The following is a 22,920-nucleotide window of genomic DNA, read 5'->3' on the forward strand; positions in this document are numbered from 1 at the left end:
TGACATTCCTTAAAGGAGATTTCACTTATTCATTCCAGGGCAAAGAGCAAGTGCACAGTACCCTGAGTAGAAAGAACTTCTGGGTGTGGTTAGGTCCTGTCAGCCCCCATGCCTCTTGGGTAGATCCTCCTCTGGGAAAAAAGGGACCACATTAGATGACTTCTGAGCCTTTTGGGTTACAAGCCTATGATTGACACAAGGAATAACCAGATGACTGTAGAGATGATCCTTCAGATATGTAGACACTTGGAGCCACTGGGAAATACCGTTTTGATAGTCCACTCCTGGGTTTACTTTTGTCATTTGGGGTTTATGGGGTTATAGAGATAGGAGAACACCACAAGGTGCAAATGCCCAGATTTTCAACAGCCCTGGGTCTGCTCACAACTTGTCTTTGGGATGATGCATTTGTATAGGAAGTGTGCTGCATTTTGATTTGGGATGATATTATAAGTTTTGTCACAGCACTGGCCAATTGATTTCCTTTTTCATAGTATGGGTCAGTTTATTTCCTTTTTATTGCTCAGTAAATGTTGAATTTAGCTCTTGACAAACACCCAATTCAGACTACAGTTACAGTTTGGTGGTAAATCTCATTTTTCTTATGTGTGTAGGTGAATATATACATACATATGAAAATATACATAATATATGTCTTAAGGTCAGCCTTGGTTTATGTTATAAGCAGGAGAAAAGGATGTGTTAAAATTATTGGAAGTTACTCATTGAAACTGGGTATGGTAGTTATGGCCATAATATAAACACTCAGGACGCAAAGGCCAGAGGATGGAGAATTCAAGGTCAGCCTGCTGTACATAGTAAAATCTTGTGTCTGAAAAGCAAATGGAGATAATAAAAATCAACAACCCCTCCAGAAGATATTAAATACAAAGGAGAGAAGCTGAATTTATTTATTATAAACTATGAAATATCTACTTGTTATAATAAACTAGGTTTAAAAATAAAACATTTCACAAAAGCTGTCTTTTGAAAAGACTTAAGGAAGCCAAGAGTCATGGATAGTCTTTCTCAGGCTCTGAAGCCACCTAGAGCAGAAAGAAAATATTTCTCCTTGAATATTTTACTTATTTTTAAGAAATTAGTAAAATAAACACATATGATCATTCCATGGACCTTCCTGTATGAACATCATGTATGTATTTATACAATCAATATCCATAATTGCACAATGATTGTATGTTTGAAAACCACACCTTTTCCTGAGACATCAAGAAAAACCCAGACAGTTCATGGCTTGCAGAAGCTGGATGGGCCAAGGAGGCCTGGTAGGTCACTCATGGTGCTCTTGGCATTGCCATTTGCTTTCTTTTTCCCCAGGCAAGAAGAGTGATGAGGAGAACCTTTTCGAGATCATCACAGCTGATGAAGTCCATTACTTCTTGCAAGCAGCCACCCCCAAAGAGCGCACTGAGTGGATCAAAGCCATCCAGGCAGCCTCGAGGACTGGGAAGTGAGAATACACCTGCAGGTCCTCAGCCCTTCCTGAGAAAAGTCCACAAATTCGCTCCAGTCCAGGACCTATCCCCTTCGGAGACAATTCAACTGGAAAGAGCCTAGGGGAGGGAAGTTTTTGCCCAAATTTAACTGTGTGCCACATGATATTTACCTGCACCGCCTCGCTCACAACAGCCACTCTGCCCCCACCCCATGTCCCCAAGCTTTATTAACGAGCTATGTGACTTGAGTAGGCCACTTAACCTTTTCAGACTTCTGAAAGAGAACTCAGAGATCTCTGAGGTCCTCCATAGCTTAAAAACTAAAAACCAAAAAGACAAAGAACAACAAACAAGCATAAAAATGCCCTGGGTCTCTAATTGTCTTGCTGTGCCCTTCCTCAGTAAAGCTTGGGCCTTCAGCTAGCTCAGAACCAGAGACAGCCCCTTCCCTTGGAACTGCTGTCAATTGTCTCCAGAGCACTCAGACAAAACCCTTTCAAGCCACCTTAAACTTGCTCTTGGCCATGAGATGATGGGATGAGATGCACTTTTTTTCCTCCCCTACCTATCCAGACACTTTGGGAGCAGAGAGAGCTTATGGCTTTCAGCCTTAAGTCTCCTATGACTTTTTACAGCCTTGGGATTCAATGTCTTTAAGAAAAGACTTGAGGAAGATAGGCATCACTGAGGGCCATTTTCAGGCTTGGAAGCTACCTAGACCTTTTCACTCCTTCTGGAGTTGAATCTGTGAGGAGCCTCTGTTGTTCCTTTCTGAAATATTTCTCCACCATTTAACATACTTAGGATGGGAGCAAGTTTCTCATGAGCTTTGCAGAAACCACATGGGTTTCTGCATACATGAAGGGCCTGGGCAGCTGCCTGTCTATGTGTCCTCCAGCTGCCATGTGGAAGACAAGAATACAGGGCTGCTGGTGGATGCTGGCTTTATACCATGTCAGCAGTGAACGGCCTCAGATCTACACAAATCTGGTGGTGGCAGCCACCAACTTGGTGCAGCAACTTCAGTGCCCTGGTTCACAATTCTGTGCTTTGCTCAAGCCTTAAGCAGCAGTTGTAGCTTGGGCATTGAGGGTTTCTTGGCCTGGTTATTAGCTAGAGTAATCTGACCTAGATCAAAATGGTAACATGGGTGTAATTTTTCAACATGATAACTAGCGATTCCTATCAAAAATTCAGAACATATTCACAGAACCAGATATATGTGCAAAGTCACAGTTTTCAAACTCATTGATTTTACGGCCTCAGCAAGAAAAAAAATGGAGGAGAACCCATTCCTGGTTTTATTAGCTTTTATTCTTGAGTTCCCTCAGTTCTTCTGTATTATTAATGAGCCAGTTGCTATTCTAAGTTGTTGTTGTTTTTTTTATCAATGGCCAGAGGTAAAGGAGCACCTTTTCCTTTGATTCTTTAGTTCATCATCTTCATGAAATATGCACACTAGTTTTCTACATTCAGTGTTAAAAGTATTTATTAATATGGAGTCAATCTGTGTTTGAAAATAAATATAACTTAGTTTTTAGTGTCTTTTTTGGTGTAATGACTCTATTTTGCCTCTCACTAATGACTCCTTTTCTACAGCTATCTTTCATCTACTGAGTATAATAATGGTATCTTTCATCTCTCATATCATTTCAATGACTGTAATTTTCTTTAAACAGTCAATCTCTATTCTAAGGAATAATAAAAATGTACTGAAAGTCAAAACAAGGTTTAGGAAATAGGAAAATATAAGGATACCTTGTATCTTTCTCTTGTATCTGTTGTATCTTATATCTCTTGTATCTGTTTTTCTTTTGTGATTTTTTAAAAAACATATATCACCTTGATTACAGTGTTCAGATGAGGATGTTAAGGATACAGTAAACTATTTACACTGAAGGAAATAAAGACTCCTACTGACGGGCTCTAATGATTGAGCAGACTGTGTACTGGTTAACTCCATTGCAATCAAGAAGATTGTTGTCCCTGGGGATTGCATCACACAATTGTACATTTGTATCCCGAGCCTGGTGAACATCCAAGGCATCATTAAGGCTTTCTAGCTTGGACAATTGGTTGGGAAGAAGGTCTCTGATGGCAAACTGACTTTTAGACATAGATGCTTTACTTGACCTTTTTTTGGTTTAGAAATCAAACTCAGGCTCTAACAGGCATAGTTACAGGCTAATCCACAATGAGTCTGAGTCACAATGTGACAGACATTTCCCTCGGGGATGTGGATGAAGGAGAGACAAAACTGTCCATTCTATCTGAAGAGCATGTGAGGCTGGAAAGAGTGGTTAGCTTTTACTGAGGGCTCCAACTTCGAGTGGGAGGAAAACAGATTGTTTAATGATTGATTGTAGAGGCATCAGGGTGTAAATGTCCCCTTCCACCATGTGGCTGATAAATCAGAAAAATATTCAATCTGAAAAAAGAAATCTACCATGCTTTGGAGGCTAATACAGAAGGAGATGTGTTAGTTGAGAACTTTACACACAAGTATTACAAGTATTGAATACAGTACTGACCTGAAGAAGGTACATTTCTCTTATGGAAATCTGGAGACATACACACAGTAATGGTTAAATTCTACCACAGGAATGGCTTTCACACGTCAAATGAGGAACTTGCTTAGTTGATGACAACAACTGCCTCTCAATGCTGGTTGTTCAACATTAAAGAGATAAACAAGGCTCCGGTTTCATTATTTCTTTTGGATTTTGTGTGCAGCCTGATGTATACCCTCTTCATCCTTAGGGTAAAAAGGAAATCACGAATGTAATTGTTAAATATTTCAGGTTTATTTTGTCTTCTGCTTTAGACAAAATGTTTCAAAACTGTGTGTGGGGGGTGGAGATGTTATAAAAAGTTGTAAAGTGCAGTGGAAGGAGGAAGGTATGAGGAAGTCGGTTTTTTTTTTAAGTCAAAAGTTGCTTAAGAAAATAAACAGTGTGAAATGATCATCTTTGTTTTTGGCCCATTTTCAGAACAAAGGGAAGTGAAAATTTGGATGTCATCATTAGAGAGAAAGGGAAAGGGGTGGAGAAAGCCCAGCATTTATAAAACCATGGGTGCACTATTCTTATTCTGAGCGGCGGTGAGTTCAAGGAGAGAGCACACATAAGTGTTTGTGGGAAGGACTTGTGATATGGTGGCAGGTGCAGCGGTCCCGAAGTCTGGGATCTGGGTTCACATCCTGTGTTTGTGACCTCCTAAATTTGCAATGTCACTGAGTATCAGCTTCAGTCTTAGTCAGCTTTCTGTTGCTGTAACAAATGCTCGAGACAGCCAATTTATAGAGAGAAAAGGTCTATTTTGACTCACAGTTTTAGCGGTCTTAATCCATGCACATGAGCCTCTTTAGTTTGGGGCCTAGGATGAGGTAGCACATAATAGCAAGGAGCATGTGGCAGAGAAAAATCTGCCATTGCATGGCCAAGATGTGGCAGAGAAAGGAAAAGGAAAAGGCTCTTCAAGGGATGTTCTATTGACTGGAAGACTTCATTCGAACTTAACCTTTTTTATTTTGTTGATTGTGGGGTTTGAACTCTGGGCCTGGGCACTGCCCCTCAGCTCTTCAGCCCAAGGGGAGCACTCTACCACTTGAACCACAGTGTCACTTCCTTAACCCTATCTTGTATGCTTCCATCATCTCCCAATAGAGCCACACTGGAGAACAAGACTGACACATGATAGGTCTTTGGAGAACATTCCAGATCTAAACTTTGTTGCTAACATGAAAACAAGGACATTGTTGTTAGGAATAAATGAAACTTTACCTATGTATCATCTGGCATGGGTGTACTCAAGAAACCCTAGTTTCCTTTCCTCTGACTCCTCTGCATCAAAGGCCCTCATAGTATTCTAGGCTCCTCAGCAGTGGTTTTCAACCTTTGGTCTATCAGAATTGGTAATTCTCACAGTGAATATGTGCCAAAGACCTAAATTCAGGGATCCTGATATCTTAAGTATACAGCTAGGCCTGTTTAATTTCCCTGATAACTTGTTAAATAGATGGACAATATTTTAATCAACATTAATGTTAAAAACAAGCAATAAATTGCTTGACTGGCCACTACTTACAACATAGACATTTATACAATCACAAAGGGCTTTTCTCAAGCTGGCCTTAACGTCCTTTTCGAAAGAGATTTCTAGCCAGGAGCCGGTGGCTCACGCCTGTAATCCTAGCTACTCAGGAGGCTGAGATCTGAGGATTGTGGTTCAAAGCCAGCCTGGGAAGAAAACCTTTGAGACTCTTATCTCCAATTAAGCACCAGAAAACCAGAAGTGGCACTGTGGCTCAAGTGGTAGAGCGCTCATCTTGAGCTGAAAAGTGCAGGGACAGCGCCCAAGCCCAGAGTTCAAGCCCCACAGCCGACCAAAAAAAAAGAAAGAGATTTCTCCTTTGCTCCAGCCATCCTGGTCCCTGGGTGGTCTGTGGGAGGAAGATCATTCTTCTGAGCTTTGTCTCACCTCCTTGGCCCTATAGCCTAGAGCTCTCTTTACTTTAGAGCTCTCTCATTCTTAGTTGTCCTTTGAGCACCAACTAAGGCCCGGCCTTTGATCCATTCCCCTAATTATCCTCTTTACCATTTTTGCCAGTCCTGGGGGTTGAACTCGGGACCTGGGCGCTGCCCTTGAGCTGCTGCTGCTTCTTCTTATTTTTTTTTTTTTGTCAGTCGTGGGGCTTGAACTCTGGGCCTGGGCGCTATCCCTCAGCTCTTCAGCTCAAGACAAGTGCTCTACTGCTTGAACTACAGCACCACTTCCAGTTTTCTAGTGGTTTATTGGAGATAAGAGTCTCACGGACTTTCCTGCCCAGGCTGGCTTTGAACTGTGATTCTCAGATCTCAGCCTCCTGAGTAACTAGGATTACAAGAGAGAGCCACCAGTGCCTGGCTTCCCTGAGTTTCTTTTGCTCAAGGCTAGCACTCTACCACTTGAACCACTGCACCATTTCTGGCCTTTTCTGTTTATGTGGCACTGAGGAATTGAACTCAGGGCTTCATATATGCTAGGCAAGCACTCTACCACTAAGCCACATTCCCAGCCCTTCTTACCATTTTTGGGCACTTGACATTTAGCAAGAGGTAAACATACAAATTAGCTGGCATCATCCACCACAATTTGTTTTAGAGTTGAGTTTGGAAAAGTGTCCATGATTCCTAACAGCTTAGTTAGTACTTGTGAATAGCAAGCACTCTATAAATAGCTGTTGAAATAAGGTCATTACTAGGTACAGTAAGGAGACTTTATAATAATAATGCTAACAGTTATTATTATTATAAGTAGTTGTACGAAAGTATTTCAAATCAACATGTCAACTTAGTACAATGCCATCCCTTCCATCATTCTCCCCATTTCTTCCACCCCTACCATTCCCTCAGGCGACCTGGTTCCATTTTCACATATGTATGTTGGATATAATGACTGCATTCATCCACCCTTTCTTTCTTCATTGGTCTGCCTTTGCCTTCCCGTGACCTCACTCCCCTTACAGCCTATGTTCTAGCTTCCTAGCATTCATCTTGTTAAACTGTAAGTTAGTTGTTAAAAGAGTTACACTATTGTATCCTTCCCCTGTAATCTAGCCCACAATCGCGCCACCCTCTCTGAGAAGGGCAGAGACCACTCTGCCCTGCCACTGCCATGCTCTGGACCTCTCAACTGGGGCTCTAAGGGAGAAATAGGGGACTACACGGTTGCCATGGCTACCTCTGAGGCGCTAGGAAGGCTGACAGGCCAAGCTGGGGACCTGGGCGCATGAGTCACCCTGTGCCAGGACTGCAGGCTGGAGCTGCACCACAAAATCCACCCAGCGCAGCCTACAGGCTGGCCTGGGCAGAGGGTTTGGATTGGGGGTGAGGATGGGGGCCATGAATCGATTCGACCATGGCTGCAATCACGCTGGGTGGAATGCTTCCTTTAGGTCCTTTATGGAAGCCATTTTTCCTCAAAGTGATCCACTTCCCGTGTAAGAGTGCCTGCCTTTGGTAGGATTCTGCCCCCTGCGCGGACACACGAACAATTCCGCTGGTCTAAGAGCTTCCCCGCTCCCGGCTCATCGTCCAAACAACACTGTAAGACCTTAGTGATAAGTTTATGAGTCACAACAAACTATACAACACTTCAAACATATCTATGTGTGTGTGTGTATGACCATGTGTATGTTTTCATATATGTTTATAAGTTATAGCTAACTTTACATATGAGAGAAAAAAACATGGGCCCTTTGTCTAAGTCTGGCTTATTTCACTTAACATATTTTTTCTAGGTCTATTTCCATGCAAATGACATAATATTTTTCTTCCTGATGGATGAGTAAAATTCCACTATATGTATGCATATATAATATGCTTAAATTATATAAATAGATATCATTATGTAGAATTTATAGATATACATTGTATTTAATATATTTATATACCTGTTTTTATGTGCTATATATCACGTTTTCTTGATCCACACATCCATTGTAGGGCATCTGGGCTGTTTTAAGGACACTTCTTATATACTGCCTTTAGTTTGGGAGATTGCTGAAGTTTTAGAGCAAGCTCTATGTCTGCTACCTTCTGTTTAATTTCTTTGCAGATTAGAACGCAGTTAATGTTCATAACAACCTAGGGGATTTGCATCATATTATTCCCATCTTACAGATGAGGAAATTGACACCAAGAGGAAGCCCAGGGATCACAGTGAGGAGTTGTCACAATTGTGTTCTTGCCATGTTTGTCTGGTCCCACCTTCATGCCTTTACCCCTTGCCAAACTTCCCCTTCATACTAACAGAGCTTATTGAAGCCAACTTGTGAAGTCAGCTGGAGCTGACTACAAATGCCAAGAGCTTTGCTACACAGCATACAAGTTTCTTGTATTTAATCTGTACAACAATCACGAGAGGAAGCATTATCTCCATTTCACAAATAAAGAAAATGAAGTGAATCAAGTTAACCAAGATCCGAGGCACTAGTTGAGGGAGATTCAAAGCTTGGTGTACCTGGCATCTGAGTCCATCCACTTCAGAACTCTGCCCTAACACAAATGTACTTGGTTCTTATCACTTTTTAATCCTTGTCAAGATGCCATGGTAAGTCTGACTGTGTCCACTATTGTGTTTTATCAGCTGCACCAACATTTCCTGATAGGTCAGAGCTAGCCTGAATACTGGGGTCAAGGCTTTGTATTTTTTTCTTAAAGAGAAACCTCTGTGGTCAGATATAGCAAGGCAAGTAGCTGGGCCCTACTGATACTGGTTTTGAGGCTTCTGGGCAGAGCATGATGTTGAAAACATTTCCTGAACTGATGTATATCTGTACACACACACACACACACTCATATTCAGACATGCACATACAATTACACACACATTCAGGCGTACACATGCCTGTCACACACAAATATGCTCAGACACATATACACATATACTTGTGGACTTGTGTATATTCTTAGAACTTTTTGTGCATACTGATATGAGGTTGGAACTCAGGGTTTTGCTCTCTCAGTTGACTTTTTTGCCCCACACTGGCACTCTACCACGTGGGTCACACCTCCATTTCCAGCTGATTGCTGGTTAATTGGAGCTAAGAGTCTTACAGAATTTCCTGGATTCAACAGTGATTCTCAGATCTCAGTCTCCTGAGTAGCTCAAATTACAGGCATGAGCTACCAGCACCCAGCAACTTACTTAACATTTTTTTAAATTTTAAAATTTAAATTTATTTATTTTTATTGTGAAAATACTGTACAGAGGGATTACAATTACATGGGCAAGATAATGAGTACATTTCTTATCAAGCATTGTAGCCTCCTCCTTTGTTTCCCCTTCCCATCCCATCCTCCCCCCACCCCCCCCAACCCTCCTCCCCCCACCAAAATTGTAAAGTTCATTTTCGACTATGACTTGTAAGTCTCATCGTTGCAATTTGTGGAGGGGAAGGGAAAAACAAATCGTTTACTTAACATTTTTAACACTAATTTTATTGATGAGAGAGTATATACCAAAAAAAACTTCTGTATGATCAAAAGCCTATGTTTTGTCAACAATAAGAAAACTTAAACCATAATGAAAAAAGCGGCACTTTCCTAAAGATAAATAGATGTCTAATAAATGCATAAAAATATACTCAATACCATGAGTCATCAGGGAAATTTAAATGAAGTCTACGATGAGATATGGGTGCATACTTCTACCAAAGCCCAAGTAATCAGAACTCTAAAACAACAGGATTTTTTCTACACTTTAATTTTAAGATAAAGAGGCAAGTCTTAACAAAGTAAACTTATATAAGAGATGCAATGGTGGGAGCTCTTTAAGAAAACAACTTCTGTCAGGTGCTTGTGACTAAGGTCTGCAATCCAGGGTACTTAAGAGGCTAAGATCTGATAATTATGGTTCAAAGCCAGCATAGGAAGAAAAATCTGTGAGACTCTTATTGCCAATAAACTTTTAAAATGTTGGAAGTGAAACTGTGGTGGCTCAAGTAGTAGAGTACTAGCCTGGAGCAAAAAAGCTCAGGGACAGTGCTCAGGTTCTGAGTTCAAGCTCCAGGACCAGCAACATTCTCCCCCCCGCCCAAAAAAAAGACCCAAAACAAAACTAAACTAAAAGAGCTTTTTAGAAGTGTCTTGACTATGCATCAACATAGGATACTCCTTTCTGCCTTCTTCTTCCATTGCCTTCTTCTTTTCTGCAGAGTAAGAACTACCCCTAGTACAGGAGCATTATCGGTCAGCAAGGAAAATCTCAGGCAGCCACACAGGGCAGGAACTTGGCCTCCCAGTAAGAAAAGTTGTCAAATCCAATGCTTAATATCAGGAGTATCTGCTTAATACTCAGAAAAACGAGATATCTCACTGAGCCTGAACATTGATTTGTCAAAACATCCCAGAGTAGATAGATCTCTTATTCTCAAATACTGTTCACCCCCCCAGAGATGAGAGACGGTGCTTTCAATCTTGCTAACTTGCCCTGACCAAGAGGATCTCAACAAGGAAAGTTCCAGAAGCTACTCATACTGAAAAGCACTTGCATATACCCCCCAAACAAATCCTCCTTTGCACAAAGCATACTGTAATAAATAAGCTATATATTTTTCTTTTTTAAGAAATGGATTAGACACATACAATATTTATTGGAAAATGTAGATAAAAGTAAGAAATACTCACTGGGAAGCTATCTATTTTTCAAGTGTAATAACCCAAGTTCCTCTTCCAAATAAAGTAATAAAGTAATCTAATCCACTTAGCAGTTTTCCAGATGATGTGTGCCAACACAGGAAGCTGACCAAGCCTCCCAAGAAAATAATGCAAGTATGATGAGTCGCTGTAGAACTCATGACCAGGAAAGCAAGCTTTGTTTCATAGTTAGACAAGGGTGCCCACAGTTCCTCCTCCCAAGGCACCTCCTAAAGTTGAAGAATTCTGAGAGGCTCTGGATTTCTCTGCCCTTCCTATACAGGGGAGTACTATCTCATAGACTACACATAAGACAAAGTCTCTGAGTCATGCTTATGAAACTGCGATATAATGATACTAAACACCTACTGTGCACTGGTGATGAGGAGGATTAAATAAGAGAATGCAAGTAAAATGTTCTGCACTAGCTTGGAAACTCAACCTATAGTAGTTTAAGAAGATAGTAAAATTAAAACCAGGTGCTGCTAACTCATGCTTGAAATCAAAGCTTCTCAGGAACCTGGGCTCTGAGGACAGCAGTCCGAAGCTAGCCTGGACAGGAAAGTCCGTGAGACTCTTAGTACCAATTAACCAGCAAAAATACGAAAATGGAGGTGTGGCTCAAGTGGTAGAGTGCTAGCCTTAAGCAAAAAAAAAAAGCTAAGGGACAGTTCTCAGAATCTCAGGTGAGATTCTCGAGTCTCTCACAAGCTGAAGCTTTAAAAAGGATCAGAGTCTACTAGAGGTGAGCAATCTCCCCCTTCCCTCGCACGAAAGTAATGTGATCTTGCAAAGCGAGTTGTCAAACGTTAGGTCGACCACCATGAGACATTCTCCCATACGAAAGATCTACAAAGTTGAAGAACTTGACAGGGCAGTGGTAAGTGAGGAGCTGAGTCTTTGGGGAATGAGCCTGCAATGCACTGGAGTTTCCTTTCCCTCCATGCAGATGGCATGAGGTTGCTTCCTTCCACAACAGGAGGCTTCAGAAAGACTCTGACTTTCACTCTGGAGTGAAAGTCTTCTGGAGTCTCTGCTGCCCCAGGAATGTCAGTAGATCCAGGATAGAAACAGCCTAAAGGCCAGAGGCTGTGGCTGACAGGTGTTCTGGAAGCAGAGGCAAGAGAGGTGGCCGTGCTCCTGAGTTATCAGTAGGGCAAGGATGCATGGATGTCAGTGATGCTGGTGCCAGGTGAGAAAGGGCCAGGAGAAAAATCCTTCAAAAGAGGCCTTCCTGGAGAGCAGGGGTCTGAGCCCAACAAAAGGATGACATGGGTCCTCTGGAGACAAAGGAGAACAGGAACTCAGAGCGGTGTCTCTAAACCCCCACAAAACCTACTGAGGAGAGGGTTTTAGAGGAAGCCAACACTAGGGCAGGTGCCAAGGAAGTAGGGCTTTTCCTGCCCCCTTACCCGTCACTGGTGTCCATCCTACCACTTTCTTGGCAGCACTGGAGGCAGCATCAACAGAGGCTCAGGGCAAGCAAGGACAGAGGTCCTTGCCATGTCAGTTACCCTGCTACCGCAGGCTTCTGAAGACTCACAGGTCTGATTTACAGAAGCCAGCCTCCTTAATTCTACACGAGGATCAGACTGTCATAGGGAATGTTGTCAAGCTGAGATGGTTTTGTGACTTGAAGTGACTGGATTTTTATGATCTGAGAGAGAAGGGAATGTATGATGGGATGTTTCTAAAAGTCCATGGGGAAAGGTTTAGTTCCAGAGAGCTGATTTGAATGTGATACAGAAGAGGGGAAAAACAGGTTCATTCTTGGTTACCTCCTGAGAGTCTGGCTTGGTCAACGTGATGGTTTCAGTGACTATTGTTAGTATTGGAAGATATTGCTCATGAAGGCAAATGTGGCAGCCCTGAGGGAGATTTACTATGCATTTTCAGAGGTCTGCTGTTCTTATTCTAGGACTATAACTCCCACCCTTTGGGGTGAGGCATTGTACTGTGCTCAGTTTTGGATTGGGCATTTCATGGTATAAGATACTCTAGAACTCTCTTTTCCTTACCAATGACTAGATGATTGCAGAAAAACCCTCACAAATAGTTTCACATTTGTATATATTTATGCATATACATTATGTATTTTCAACATGTATATTAAAAACATTATTTTGATTATATTCCATTACACAAAAGGCATCATTAATATTTTCTTTGCCTGTTTCTTCTGACCGTGTAAAATGTGGATATTAGAAAATGTATAATTATAAGTGTGGTTGTCAAGTTTGTGGCTTATGATTTTATTGAACTATGTGGTTCATGACAGTTATTTCACTTTCAGAGTGGCTGGGTCCCAAGGTGCAGATGATAAAAACAAAAACCAGATCCATAGCCAACCACAAGAGATACAAAAGGGAGCTGTTTTCTGCTACTGTAGTTTGAGATAGTTGTTACTGCATTATGAATGTCCTAGCTATTTTATAACATTTAGCTTGGAGTAAGAAAAATAGCAGAAGTGAACTTACTGTGTCTAAAATCCCCATGAATATTTATTTTTCTTCTGTAGACTCCTCATCTCCATACCCTACAACCAGAAATCTAGGATAGTCATTGTCCTTACTGGACCCTAGTTGAGTAGTAATTCAGAAGGAAAGGGCACATCCAATATTACTATGTAGACTTTTCCTTTATTGGCAATGTCTTAACATGCAAGAAAGGTAATTTTCTGGTTGTTTTAACTTACAAATGAGGTAAGTTAAGATCAGAAGATAATTTTATTACTTTATATGTCTAAATATACATCTAGACAACTTTCATGAGGCTCTATTGGGGCTAGGAATAAAGATTTTTTTAAGCTATACATCTTTTTCTTATAGATGATGGGAAACCATTTTAAAGGGTTTGGGTATAGCTAGCCTGAGAAAGGTGATTCATGGAATGGGGAAGTCAGGTCATGGGGTATTGTATTTTATATGAGAGATAATAATTGTGTCTATAGTAGGAACAAAGATAAATGGAGCCAGTTCTTGGAAGAAAGTTATAGATAAGATAAGATGACTGAATAAGATAATAAGAGTTAAAGAATACTATTGAAATTTTAAGAAGAGCAGTTCCTTCACAGAATGAAGAAAATTCAGAGTGTGAGAGTGGGCTTGGGACATCAGTTTGAAAGTAGGGAGGTAGGATGGAAGTTGAAGGACTCATGAACACAAACAGTAAGAACTAAAGTCCTTAAAGTAAATATGTAGAATTACAAAACTGACTGAGGTGTATTTTGGGACAATTCGTAGGATTTGTAGGTAAAGATCAGTAGTAGGAGAAAGAACAAACAAAAATGTTTGGTACAACTATAGCCCAAAGAAGAAACTCAGAAGCCTAGAAAGAAGAGAGATTTTGTAAGAAAAGGGAAGTGGTCAACAGTATCAACAACATGAAGGTTAGGGAGAATGAGACTTGCATGAAGGTGGCTGGGTTTGTTCATGGTGGCATCATGGCGACCTTCAAGAGGGCAGTTTCAGAGGAATGGTGAAAGAAGTCAAAGTATAGCTAAAAGGGGATAGTAGTGAAAAGGGTGAAGTGGTTATAGACTATTCATTCCTAAAATCTTTTATAGTGAGTTACAGAGCAGAAAATCACTTTCTTGCTGTTAAGAGTTGCTGTTAAGAGAGCCCACCAGTTGCTTGCTCATTGCTAGGTAAGTATGTCAGATAAATCTGTTCATAACAAACTTACATTCTAGTGTGGGAAAGATAGTCTATAAACAATGAAGATAATTTTAAATATTGGCAATGCCATTTTGGTAGTGAAATGAAGCATAAAATAAACATATTGTAGTCTATAAAATATATAGACCTCAAGGCAAGGTTGAGCACTGTATATTCAAGGAGCAGAAGAAGGCTAATGTTCTTGGTGCTTGAGAAACCAGGGGAAAAGTGATAGGAGAGATTACAGAGGCAGAGAAGGAGCTGGATTTTATTCAGAGAATGGCATTAATGAATTTCAAGCAGAGAAGTGTCATGATAACACGCAATGACTTTCAAAATCTCTTTGGGTGCTCTGCAAAGATTGGGCTGCAGAGAGCAAGAGTTGAAACTGGAAATAGGATCAATCATCCATTTATTCATGGATGGACATGGTGGAGCTATGAAGGATGACTCCTAGGTTTATGTCTGGAGTTACTGGATAAATGGTAGAACCTCTCTGCTGATGTTGGGAGACTGGGTAAGGTGAAGATGTAGGGGGTGGTAGAGTATGGGAATCAGTGGTTTTGTTTTTCTTACATATGATCTAATTTGAACCACTTCAGTAGAGATGGGGGTAAGAACCAAGTGAAAGATGCCTCACCTATGGGATAACTGAAGATAGGAGGATGGTTCATAGATGATGGGAACGTGCTGAAGAGGAGAGGAGGCATGAGGAAGAGGGGCATGAGAGAGAGGGTTTAGGATTGACATGAGGAAGAGGGGTGTGAGAGAGGGTTTAGGATTGAATCAGTCTCGTAAGGGGTTGACCATGGAAAGCAGCAGGAGAATACAGATGGATATAAAAGCCCATGACCCTGTATTAGCCTGTTTGATGTGACTTTAATGGAACATTTGAGGCAGGCTAGTATAGAAAAAAAGAACAGGTTTACTTAGCTCACAGTTCTGGATATTCAAGAGAGTAATATGAGCATTGACTGGCACTGGTGAGGCCCTCATGGTGGATCACTATGGTGGGAGTTTGATTGAGAGGGACTTGTTACATAGCCAGGCAGAAAGCAGGAGAAATCTATTCAGGGGTCAGACTCAAATATTATAACAATTGACTCAAGAGCTCAGGGGACCCACAAGACCTACATGAGTTACTTCTGAGACAGTACCCTAATGACCTAAGGACTTCTCATTAGGCTCTACCCCTTAAAGTTCCACACTATTTCCCACCATCATATTGGGGACTCATCTTGCTGGTCAGAGTAGCCAGCCCTCGCAACTTCCTCCAGGAGTCCTCAGTGATCCAAGATCAAGAATGAAGGAATTAGTAAGAATGACCTAAGTAGCCAGGTTGCTGTGGAGACTCTAACAGTAGGTATGAAGGTGTTGCTAGAGTGAGGATATGTATGCTATCTGGGCAGGGAATCTGGAAGAGGCAGATAGGCCAAAGTGTGTTGAATGGGACTGAGCAATTCTGGTGTAGACAGAATGTTAATGTGCTTGCCAAAGCCTAAAGATACGGCAGTGAAGTTAAAAATATCATCCACACACCAGCAACAGCAACCCTGGGAGTTGATTAGAAATGAGGAATCTGGGTTCCAACTTGAGTCTCAGAATGTACACTTTGGCCAGATCATCAGAGGATGCATGCCATATGAAGTATATGGGGCACAAAACTGTCAGAAAATAAGCTGTATGTTCCTGTCAAAGAGTGTATTGTGTAGATGTATTTCATTTGCTTTACTTTTTAACTTATTTTTAGACTTTTGAAAATTGTTAATAGTTTTTTTTTGTGGTGCTGGGGCCAAAAAATAGAACTTGCTCAGCTGGCTAACTCAGCTAGGCTGAGCCGTGCCTCCAGTATGACATTTTGCTAGTTAATTGGAGATAGATTTTTATGGTCTTTTCTTCCAGGACTGGCTTCCATCTAGATCCCCTGGATCTCAGTTTCTTGAGTAGCTAGTACCACAGGCATGAGCCACTCATGCTTTTTAATCTCTTTAAAAAAGAATGTATAGTTGCTTTAGAAGTAGGAAAAAAGCATGTATGAAGGAGAGTATTGTTCAGCCACAATATTAAAAGTTTGAAGAAAGAATATTGACAATGAGTCTCCCAGAAGTTAAGTTCAAGAAATTTTCACTGAGAGGCAGGTTAGTTACTGCAGCCCAGTTACTTTACCTAGCCTATGGTGTGAATCAACAAAATGGGTATTTAACTACTACTACTCAGGGTTGATGTAAGGATAGGACAATTCCTGGCACATAATAAAATGTCAGACTACGTTACTACTACATAGTAGGACTTCAAGGAGGTGGGAAAGCTTACATACTTTCACACAGCCCCTGCTTGCAGGTCTTTGGGCCACTTTGGGCCTGGACTGTCTTGAAGGTAATCATCAACCATGGCAGCTCACAGGAAGAATTCCTGAAGATTGGGGAGACATGCTTCACCTCTGATATGAAGTTGCTCTTCAGAGAATGGAATCTTTTCACAAAGGAGAGTAGGTAATTAGAAACAAGACAAGAGCCCATCTTGAGATGGGGCATGGGGTTTTCCTATAGTCTTATGTTGGGTTTTACACATTTCCTCTTTATTCTCTACTTTTGACAGTGCCAACATCACTGCTCTTGTCGTAGCACAGCTGCAAACAGAAAATATTAAAATCAGGAAGTAAATGTGTGAACTTCCTCTCACTGCTTTTGAATAGGGTGTTAGTGATTTAGAAGTCTTCTCCTTTCTGATGGTGGCATGACTACAAATGTAAATGAGGGCTGATGAAACACTATCCCATGAGTTCAGTAGAACTGTTTACAACATTGAGTTATTGAATATGTCAGGTGGCTCACGTAGGGTAGAAACCCTATCTACTTTCTAATGCATTTCGTAAATCAATCCTTCTTTGTGGAAGTTTTCTTAATTACCGGTTCTACCCCATTATGACAGTACTATATCTATGGACAAAGAATTATTAGGAATCCTTGTCTTGCTTCTTTAATATAATTTGTCTTCCCTGGGGGATAAGTAAAACGTTCATTATATTGGGACTGGTAAGTTTGTTTGCAAGGGAGAAGAGGGTCCAATTTGTATGAATCGCATGCTTGCAATTCTTCTGAGGCTAAGTGCTCACTTTGTCATTTTGAGGTTCGACATAGGTGAGGTTCCTAAGATATAGCAAAATAACATATTCAGCCTGGACCAGAAACTATTAAATATTTTGTAAAGATTGTATTATGTTAAACTCACCTTACTTATTTCAGACAATTCCTTTTATTATTATCATTTCTCAGATGAATCTCAAAAGGGTAAACCAAAAATTAACCACGGATATACAAGATAGCAGAGTTGGAATTCAGGACAGCAGCATTGGAATTCAGACCTACATTTTAAACTTTTGGTTAATGTGTTTCTTTGTCTCCTTATTTCTCACACACTTCCTGAGAATATACTTAATATCCAATGTGATATGAATTCTCCATCCTTTAGGGATATCTTTTCTTTAGTACTTAAATACAATGATATCAATCTCCTGTAAAACCTCCTGTGGGAAATCTGGAGACCTCACCCAATTTCCCCCAAACCCTCCAGGGTAGAGGAGAAGACTTAGTGCTTTCATCTGCCCTTACTCCAAATTCTCTCTCCTTTTGTAGTTCGTATCACCTGTCTCCTGGCATAAAGAGGTTAGCATACTTCTCTCCACATAGCCTCACCCTCCACGTGTATCTAGATTCTCCTCTATTGCCCTCCACTCCTCCATATGTATAGAGATGTCAGCTGAGGTCTTTGGAGATCAGATGCTGAGATGAATGAAGAGTGGAAGAGGTTTATTGAGAAGGGGAAGGAGTAATCCCATGAGAGACAAAAGAGAAAGGAAGCAGAAGTTGGGGGTATAGAAGCCTTCAGATTTGGATGCAAATTGGGCAACAGGGCAAGCCTTCAGACAGTAGCAAAGGACAATCTTCCTCATGGGCAGAGCTTTTAGCATCTGCTTTTTGTGAAAGGAGAAATAGCCCTGTGTGTGTGTGTGTGTGTATGTGTGTGTGAAATAGCCCTGTATGTGTGTGTGTGTGTGTGTGTGTGTGTGTGTACATGTGTGCGCGTGCTCACGTGCGTGCATATGCATGTGTGCTTGTGAATACTGGTTGATAACCTATCCAGTTTGTTCAGGGGCTTGTAAAGAAAAGGACTAGATTATCTGAAACAAGGACCTCTGAGGGAGCTGCATAAAGATGGATGATGGAGGTGGCTGTGAAGTGTGGAGATTTTGTGGAATTATCTGCTAGCATCTTCAAAGCCTTCTACCTCAAAATCATGTGTAATTGATGTTAGTCAGCCCTTGGCTACATTCACCACAGAACTGGCACAATAGTCACACGAATGAAGTGGTCACGGTGTCAGAGACGGAGGCTATGCAGAGTGTCAATAGCCTTGACTCAAACTTTCCAGGGCTGATCTGGCTACTTCCACCTCTGGATGTCTAGCCTGTCAGCAGTGAGACCAGGGCAGAGTTCTGCAGAGCACTCATTGTGGCACTGCTCTTCAAGATCAACACAACACTTGGCAGATTAGCAACATTACATCCTAAAAGGAAAAATGAATTATTTTCATAGATATTGATAATGGGTATGCAGTTTCCATTCCCATCCATAGATCAATCAGAGATTTGTTCCAAGGAGAAAAAAAAGGTAGAAAAAGATCCATTGGTTGCATGACAAGCATATTCTTCAATTTCCTTATCTCCTTCTTGAGCTTCTTCCTAGTCCATTAGTGACCAATTTCTTAATCTAAATTAAAGTCCTCCTTTTTCTTCTCCATTTTTGTACTTCTGTATTTAGGTCTGATCTCCATCACTTCTTGCCTAGATTATGTCAAGATCCTCCTAATTGGTTTTACTGTCCTATGTTTGGCCTCCAAGGTGTTTTACATATTTACTTTACTCTAAACTCCACATGGGAAGAAGAACCCTTGTTAACACTGCCTGTCTTCCAAACCTCAGCTCATTGCTAAACAATTTCTTATTATCTAATATTGTGAACTACTGGAGGCCTTTGTTATTCAAATACAAGTTATCTGACACAAAATTCAGAAGGCTATATAGGAAACAAAAGTCATACAACAGGGCTGGGAAGATGGCTCAGTGGTAGAGTGCTTGCCTTGCATGCCTGAGGCCCTGGGTTCGATTCCTCAGCACCACATAAGCAAAAAGAAAAAAGCCGGAAGTGGCGCTGTGGCTCAAGTGGTAGAGCACTAGCCTTGAGCTGAAGAGCTGAGGGACAGCACCCAGGCCCAGAGTTCAGGCCCCATGATCGGACCCCCAAAAAAAAAAAAAAAGTCATACAACACTCAAATTTTTACTAAAATCAGATTTAAAAAATAAAATTATGTTTTTGGTCTTTATCCCTGATTTCTATTATAGGGTTCCTAAAGCCATTAGATTCTTTGAAGGATGGGGTAAGAGGAATGTGCTTTGTTAGTGTTCTGGTTTATATATTGTCACACAGGTTCAGGCTTGGTTGCCTAAAGATAGGCTTTTGGGAAGTGATTGAATTATAAGGGCTCAGACTTAATCAATAAATTAATTCCTTGATGGATTCATTAATATGATGGCATTATTGGGAGATGGTGAAAAGTAGAATAGTGGGGCCTAGGAGAGATTAGTTTGTCACTGACATATGGCCCTGGGGGCTGTATTTTTTCCCAGCCTTTCTCTATTTTTTTCTCTGCTTCCTGGCTGCCATGAGAAGAAGAAACTCTTCCTCCACACTCTCTTACTGACATGTTCTTATGCCCAAGTGTATGGGACTAAGTGATTATCAACTAAAACCTTTGAAACTATGAGTTTAAAATAAAGTTTCTCCCAGAAGTTGACAATGTCATGTATTATAGCATTGAGAAAAACTGGCTAACATGGTTATTCCTAATAAACCACTTTCACTTGTATGTAAATTCATACTAATAAGGTGGCTCTTTAAGAAAGGGGGGAGGTTAATGTAGAAACCAGCTGTATGACTAGGAGGTTAGAACTTTTAGTTCCCCTCTACCTCCAAGGAACGAAGAGGAACTGGAGAGCACACTTAGTCCTCACTGGCCAATGAGTTGGCTGATTGTGCATGCCAAAGAAGCTTGCATAAAAATCCCTAAATGATAGGGTTTGGAGAGCTCCCTGTTAGACACAGATAAGGGTCATAAAGTGGTAAAAGACCTCTCTGCTGTTCTTGTAGCTTGTCCTATTGGATCCTTTACATAAACTGTCATTGTAAGGGAAACACATTCCTGAGGGTTTTTTCTCTTTCTTTCTCCCTCTTCTCCCCTGCCCCTCTCTTTCTTTTTCCTTCTGTTGGTCCCAGACTTGAACTCAGGGCCTGGGTGTTGTCCTTGAATTTCTTTTGATTGAGACTAGTACCCCTAATGCCCTACCACCTGAGCCACAGCGCCACTTCTGGCTTTTTCTGAGTAGTTTATTGGAGATAAGAGTCTCATGGACTTTCCTGCCTGGGCTGGCTTCAAACTGTGACCCTCAGATCTCAGCCTCTTGAGTAGCTAGGATTACAGACTTGAGCCATTAATGTCTGGCTGTTTTTTTTTTTTAAGATAGGATTTTGCTGTGAGGCCAAGCCAGCTTGGAATTCAGGATCCTCTTGCCTCAGCATTCCAAATACGGGGATTACAAGTGTTGGAAACCATGCTTGGATTTTCTGAGTTTGTAAAACATTCTAAAAAATTATAAAACCCAAGGAAAAGGCCATGGGAGCCCCAATTTATAGATAATAGGACAAAGTTTATGTTGCAATTTGGATTTTACAACTAGTGTTAGAAATGGCAGACTCATGAGGTATGTGTACTAACTCCAGGTAGGTGGTACCATACTAATTATAGGAGAACCAGCTGGTATGTGGAAAATTGCTTAATGTGAGGGAAATACCCATAATGTGTTCAGAAATATTGTGAGTGGTGGATAGTGGTGCATGAATTGGGAAGCTTCAGGATGGAATCTTACAAGATGCTAGAATATGCTGTAGCTTGATTTGGAAGTTAAATACAATCATGTATTAACATGTCAAACATAAACATTGAAGCTGTACACTTACAAGATTAGTGTACTTTTCAGATTTAATTATATATTAAAAATATATTTTCAACACAGTGTCTTGTACATCCCATTGTTACAATGGGTCAACCTGTATCCTTATTTCATCATTTTGTTATTTTCCTCCTCAAATTATAAAAATGTATATACAAGATGCAGGGCACTAGAATCAAATACAGTGAAAACAGTGGCTATACAGTGGGAAAAGAACATACAAAAGAAACAAAAAAATCACATAGCACATTGTAAGTACATTAAAAACAATTCCCAGGGAGTGGGAGGAGTTGGGGAGGTGGGAGGGAAGGGATGGTAGGGGAAAACAAAGGAGGAGGTAACAAGGCTTGATAGGAAATATACTCATTACCTTACTCATGTAACTGTAACCCCTCTGTACAATATTTTTACAATAAAAACATATACATATTATATTTTTTCTGTTGCAGTTATAATGGCCACAAAATCAGTGGCTTAACACAACACAACCTTATTCCTTTATAGTTTCAGAGGTTGTTAAGTCTCAGAATAGTTTCAAGATGTAGGCAATTGTATTAGTTTTCCATTGCTGTGACAAAATACTTGAGAATATAAGTATATACTTGAGAATATAAGGTCAAAAAGTTCATCTCATGGTGGCCAGGAAGGGAAGAGAAGAAAATGGGGGGGGGGGAGAGGGGAGAGAGAGAGAAAGAGAGAGAGATCAAAATAGACCCTTCAAGGCCATACTCCAATGGCCTTCTCTTCCTCCAACTAGGACCTAGCTCCTAAAATTTTTTACCTCATCCCCAATGTCTAGTAAGCTATGATTCTATCAATAAACAAATTACTTCATGAGGCCAGAACTCTCATGAAATAATCATCTCCCAAAAGTCCCACCTCTGAACACTGCTACATTGGGAAGAATGCATAACAAGATTCTATTCTTTGGTAGAGCTCTGTGGTATGTCCACTTTTTTGCCTTTTTTGGGGTTTCCAGAGACTGCCCATATTCCTTAACTAGGGAGCCTCTTTCCATTTTCACAGCCAGCACTGACCAGTAGATACCATTTCTCTGTCTCTTTTCTTCCATCTGAGAATGTTCGTGATTCTAGGGGGCACAGTTGAATTATCTCCCTATTGAAATCTGCAGTGGGTATGCAAAGGTCTGTCTTAAAATGAAAAGTCTTTTCCCCCAATTTTATGCATTCATGTAATCTTGAAAAATACTATTTATTGCCTCTTCTCAACAAGCCTGATGAAACAAAAGTAACAATCACCTACTATAAAACAGGGGCTCATTTTGAGAAATGATCAGGGAGTACTTTTTGTCATTGTTTGATCATCAGAGTGCACTCACACAAACCAAGATGGCCATAGAATATATACATTCTATCTTTGACCAAACCTATCCCCAATTCTATGTCCTCTCCAATGTAAGTTAGCTTTTCTTATTTTTTTCAGGAAGGCAAAATAATAAGATATATTTAGATTTTCTTTGTCCTCTGTATATTTCACCAACATTTTCTTGACTCTCATTAGACATTCCTGTATTTATTTTAGACATTCCTGTATTTATTCTA

The 22,920-nt window shown here is 40.6% G+C and overlaps 1 protein-coding gene and 1 long non-coding RNA gene across 2 annotated transcripts in view; one reads left to right on the top strand and one right to left on the bottom strand.

Moving 5' to 3' along the window:
- The window catches only part of Plek (pleckstrin), a 28,703-nt gene extending 25,701 nt beyond the window's left edge, over window positions 1–3,002 (top strand). The window contains exon 9 of the mRNA XM_042683088.1: window positions 1,339–3,002. Coding sequence (XP_042539022.1) covers window positions 1,339–1,475 — 137 coding nt within the window. The 3' untranslated portion in view covers window positions 1,476–3,002. The remainder of the gene's footprint in view (window positions 1–1,338) is intronic.
- A 284-nt stretch (window positions 3,003–3,286) lies between these two features.
- LOC122110508 lies at window positions 3,287–16,675 on the bottom strand. Its single transcript, XR_006147889.1, has 2 exons — window positions 16,610–16,675; window positions 3,287–4,212 (listed from the first exon to the last, which is right to left on the bottom strand). It is a non-coding gene; the product is annotated as an uncharacterized LOC122110508 (long non-coding RNA).
- Window positions 16,676–22,920: the final 6,245 nt, after the last annotated feature.

The sequence above is a fragment of the Dipodomys spectabilis genome, unplaced genomic scaffold (assembly GCF_019054845.1).
Source record: "Dipodomys spectabilis isolate Male_0828 unplaced genomic scaffold, ASM1905484v1 ptg000079l, whole genome shotgun sequence".
Taxonomy (NCBI): domain Eukaryota; kingdom Metazoa; phylum Chordata; class Mammalia; order Rodentia; family Heteromyidae; genus Dipodomys; species Dipodomys spectabilis.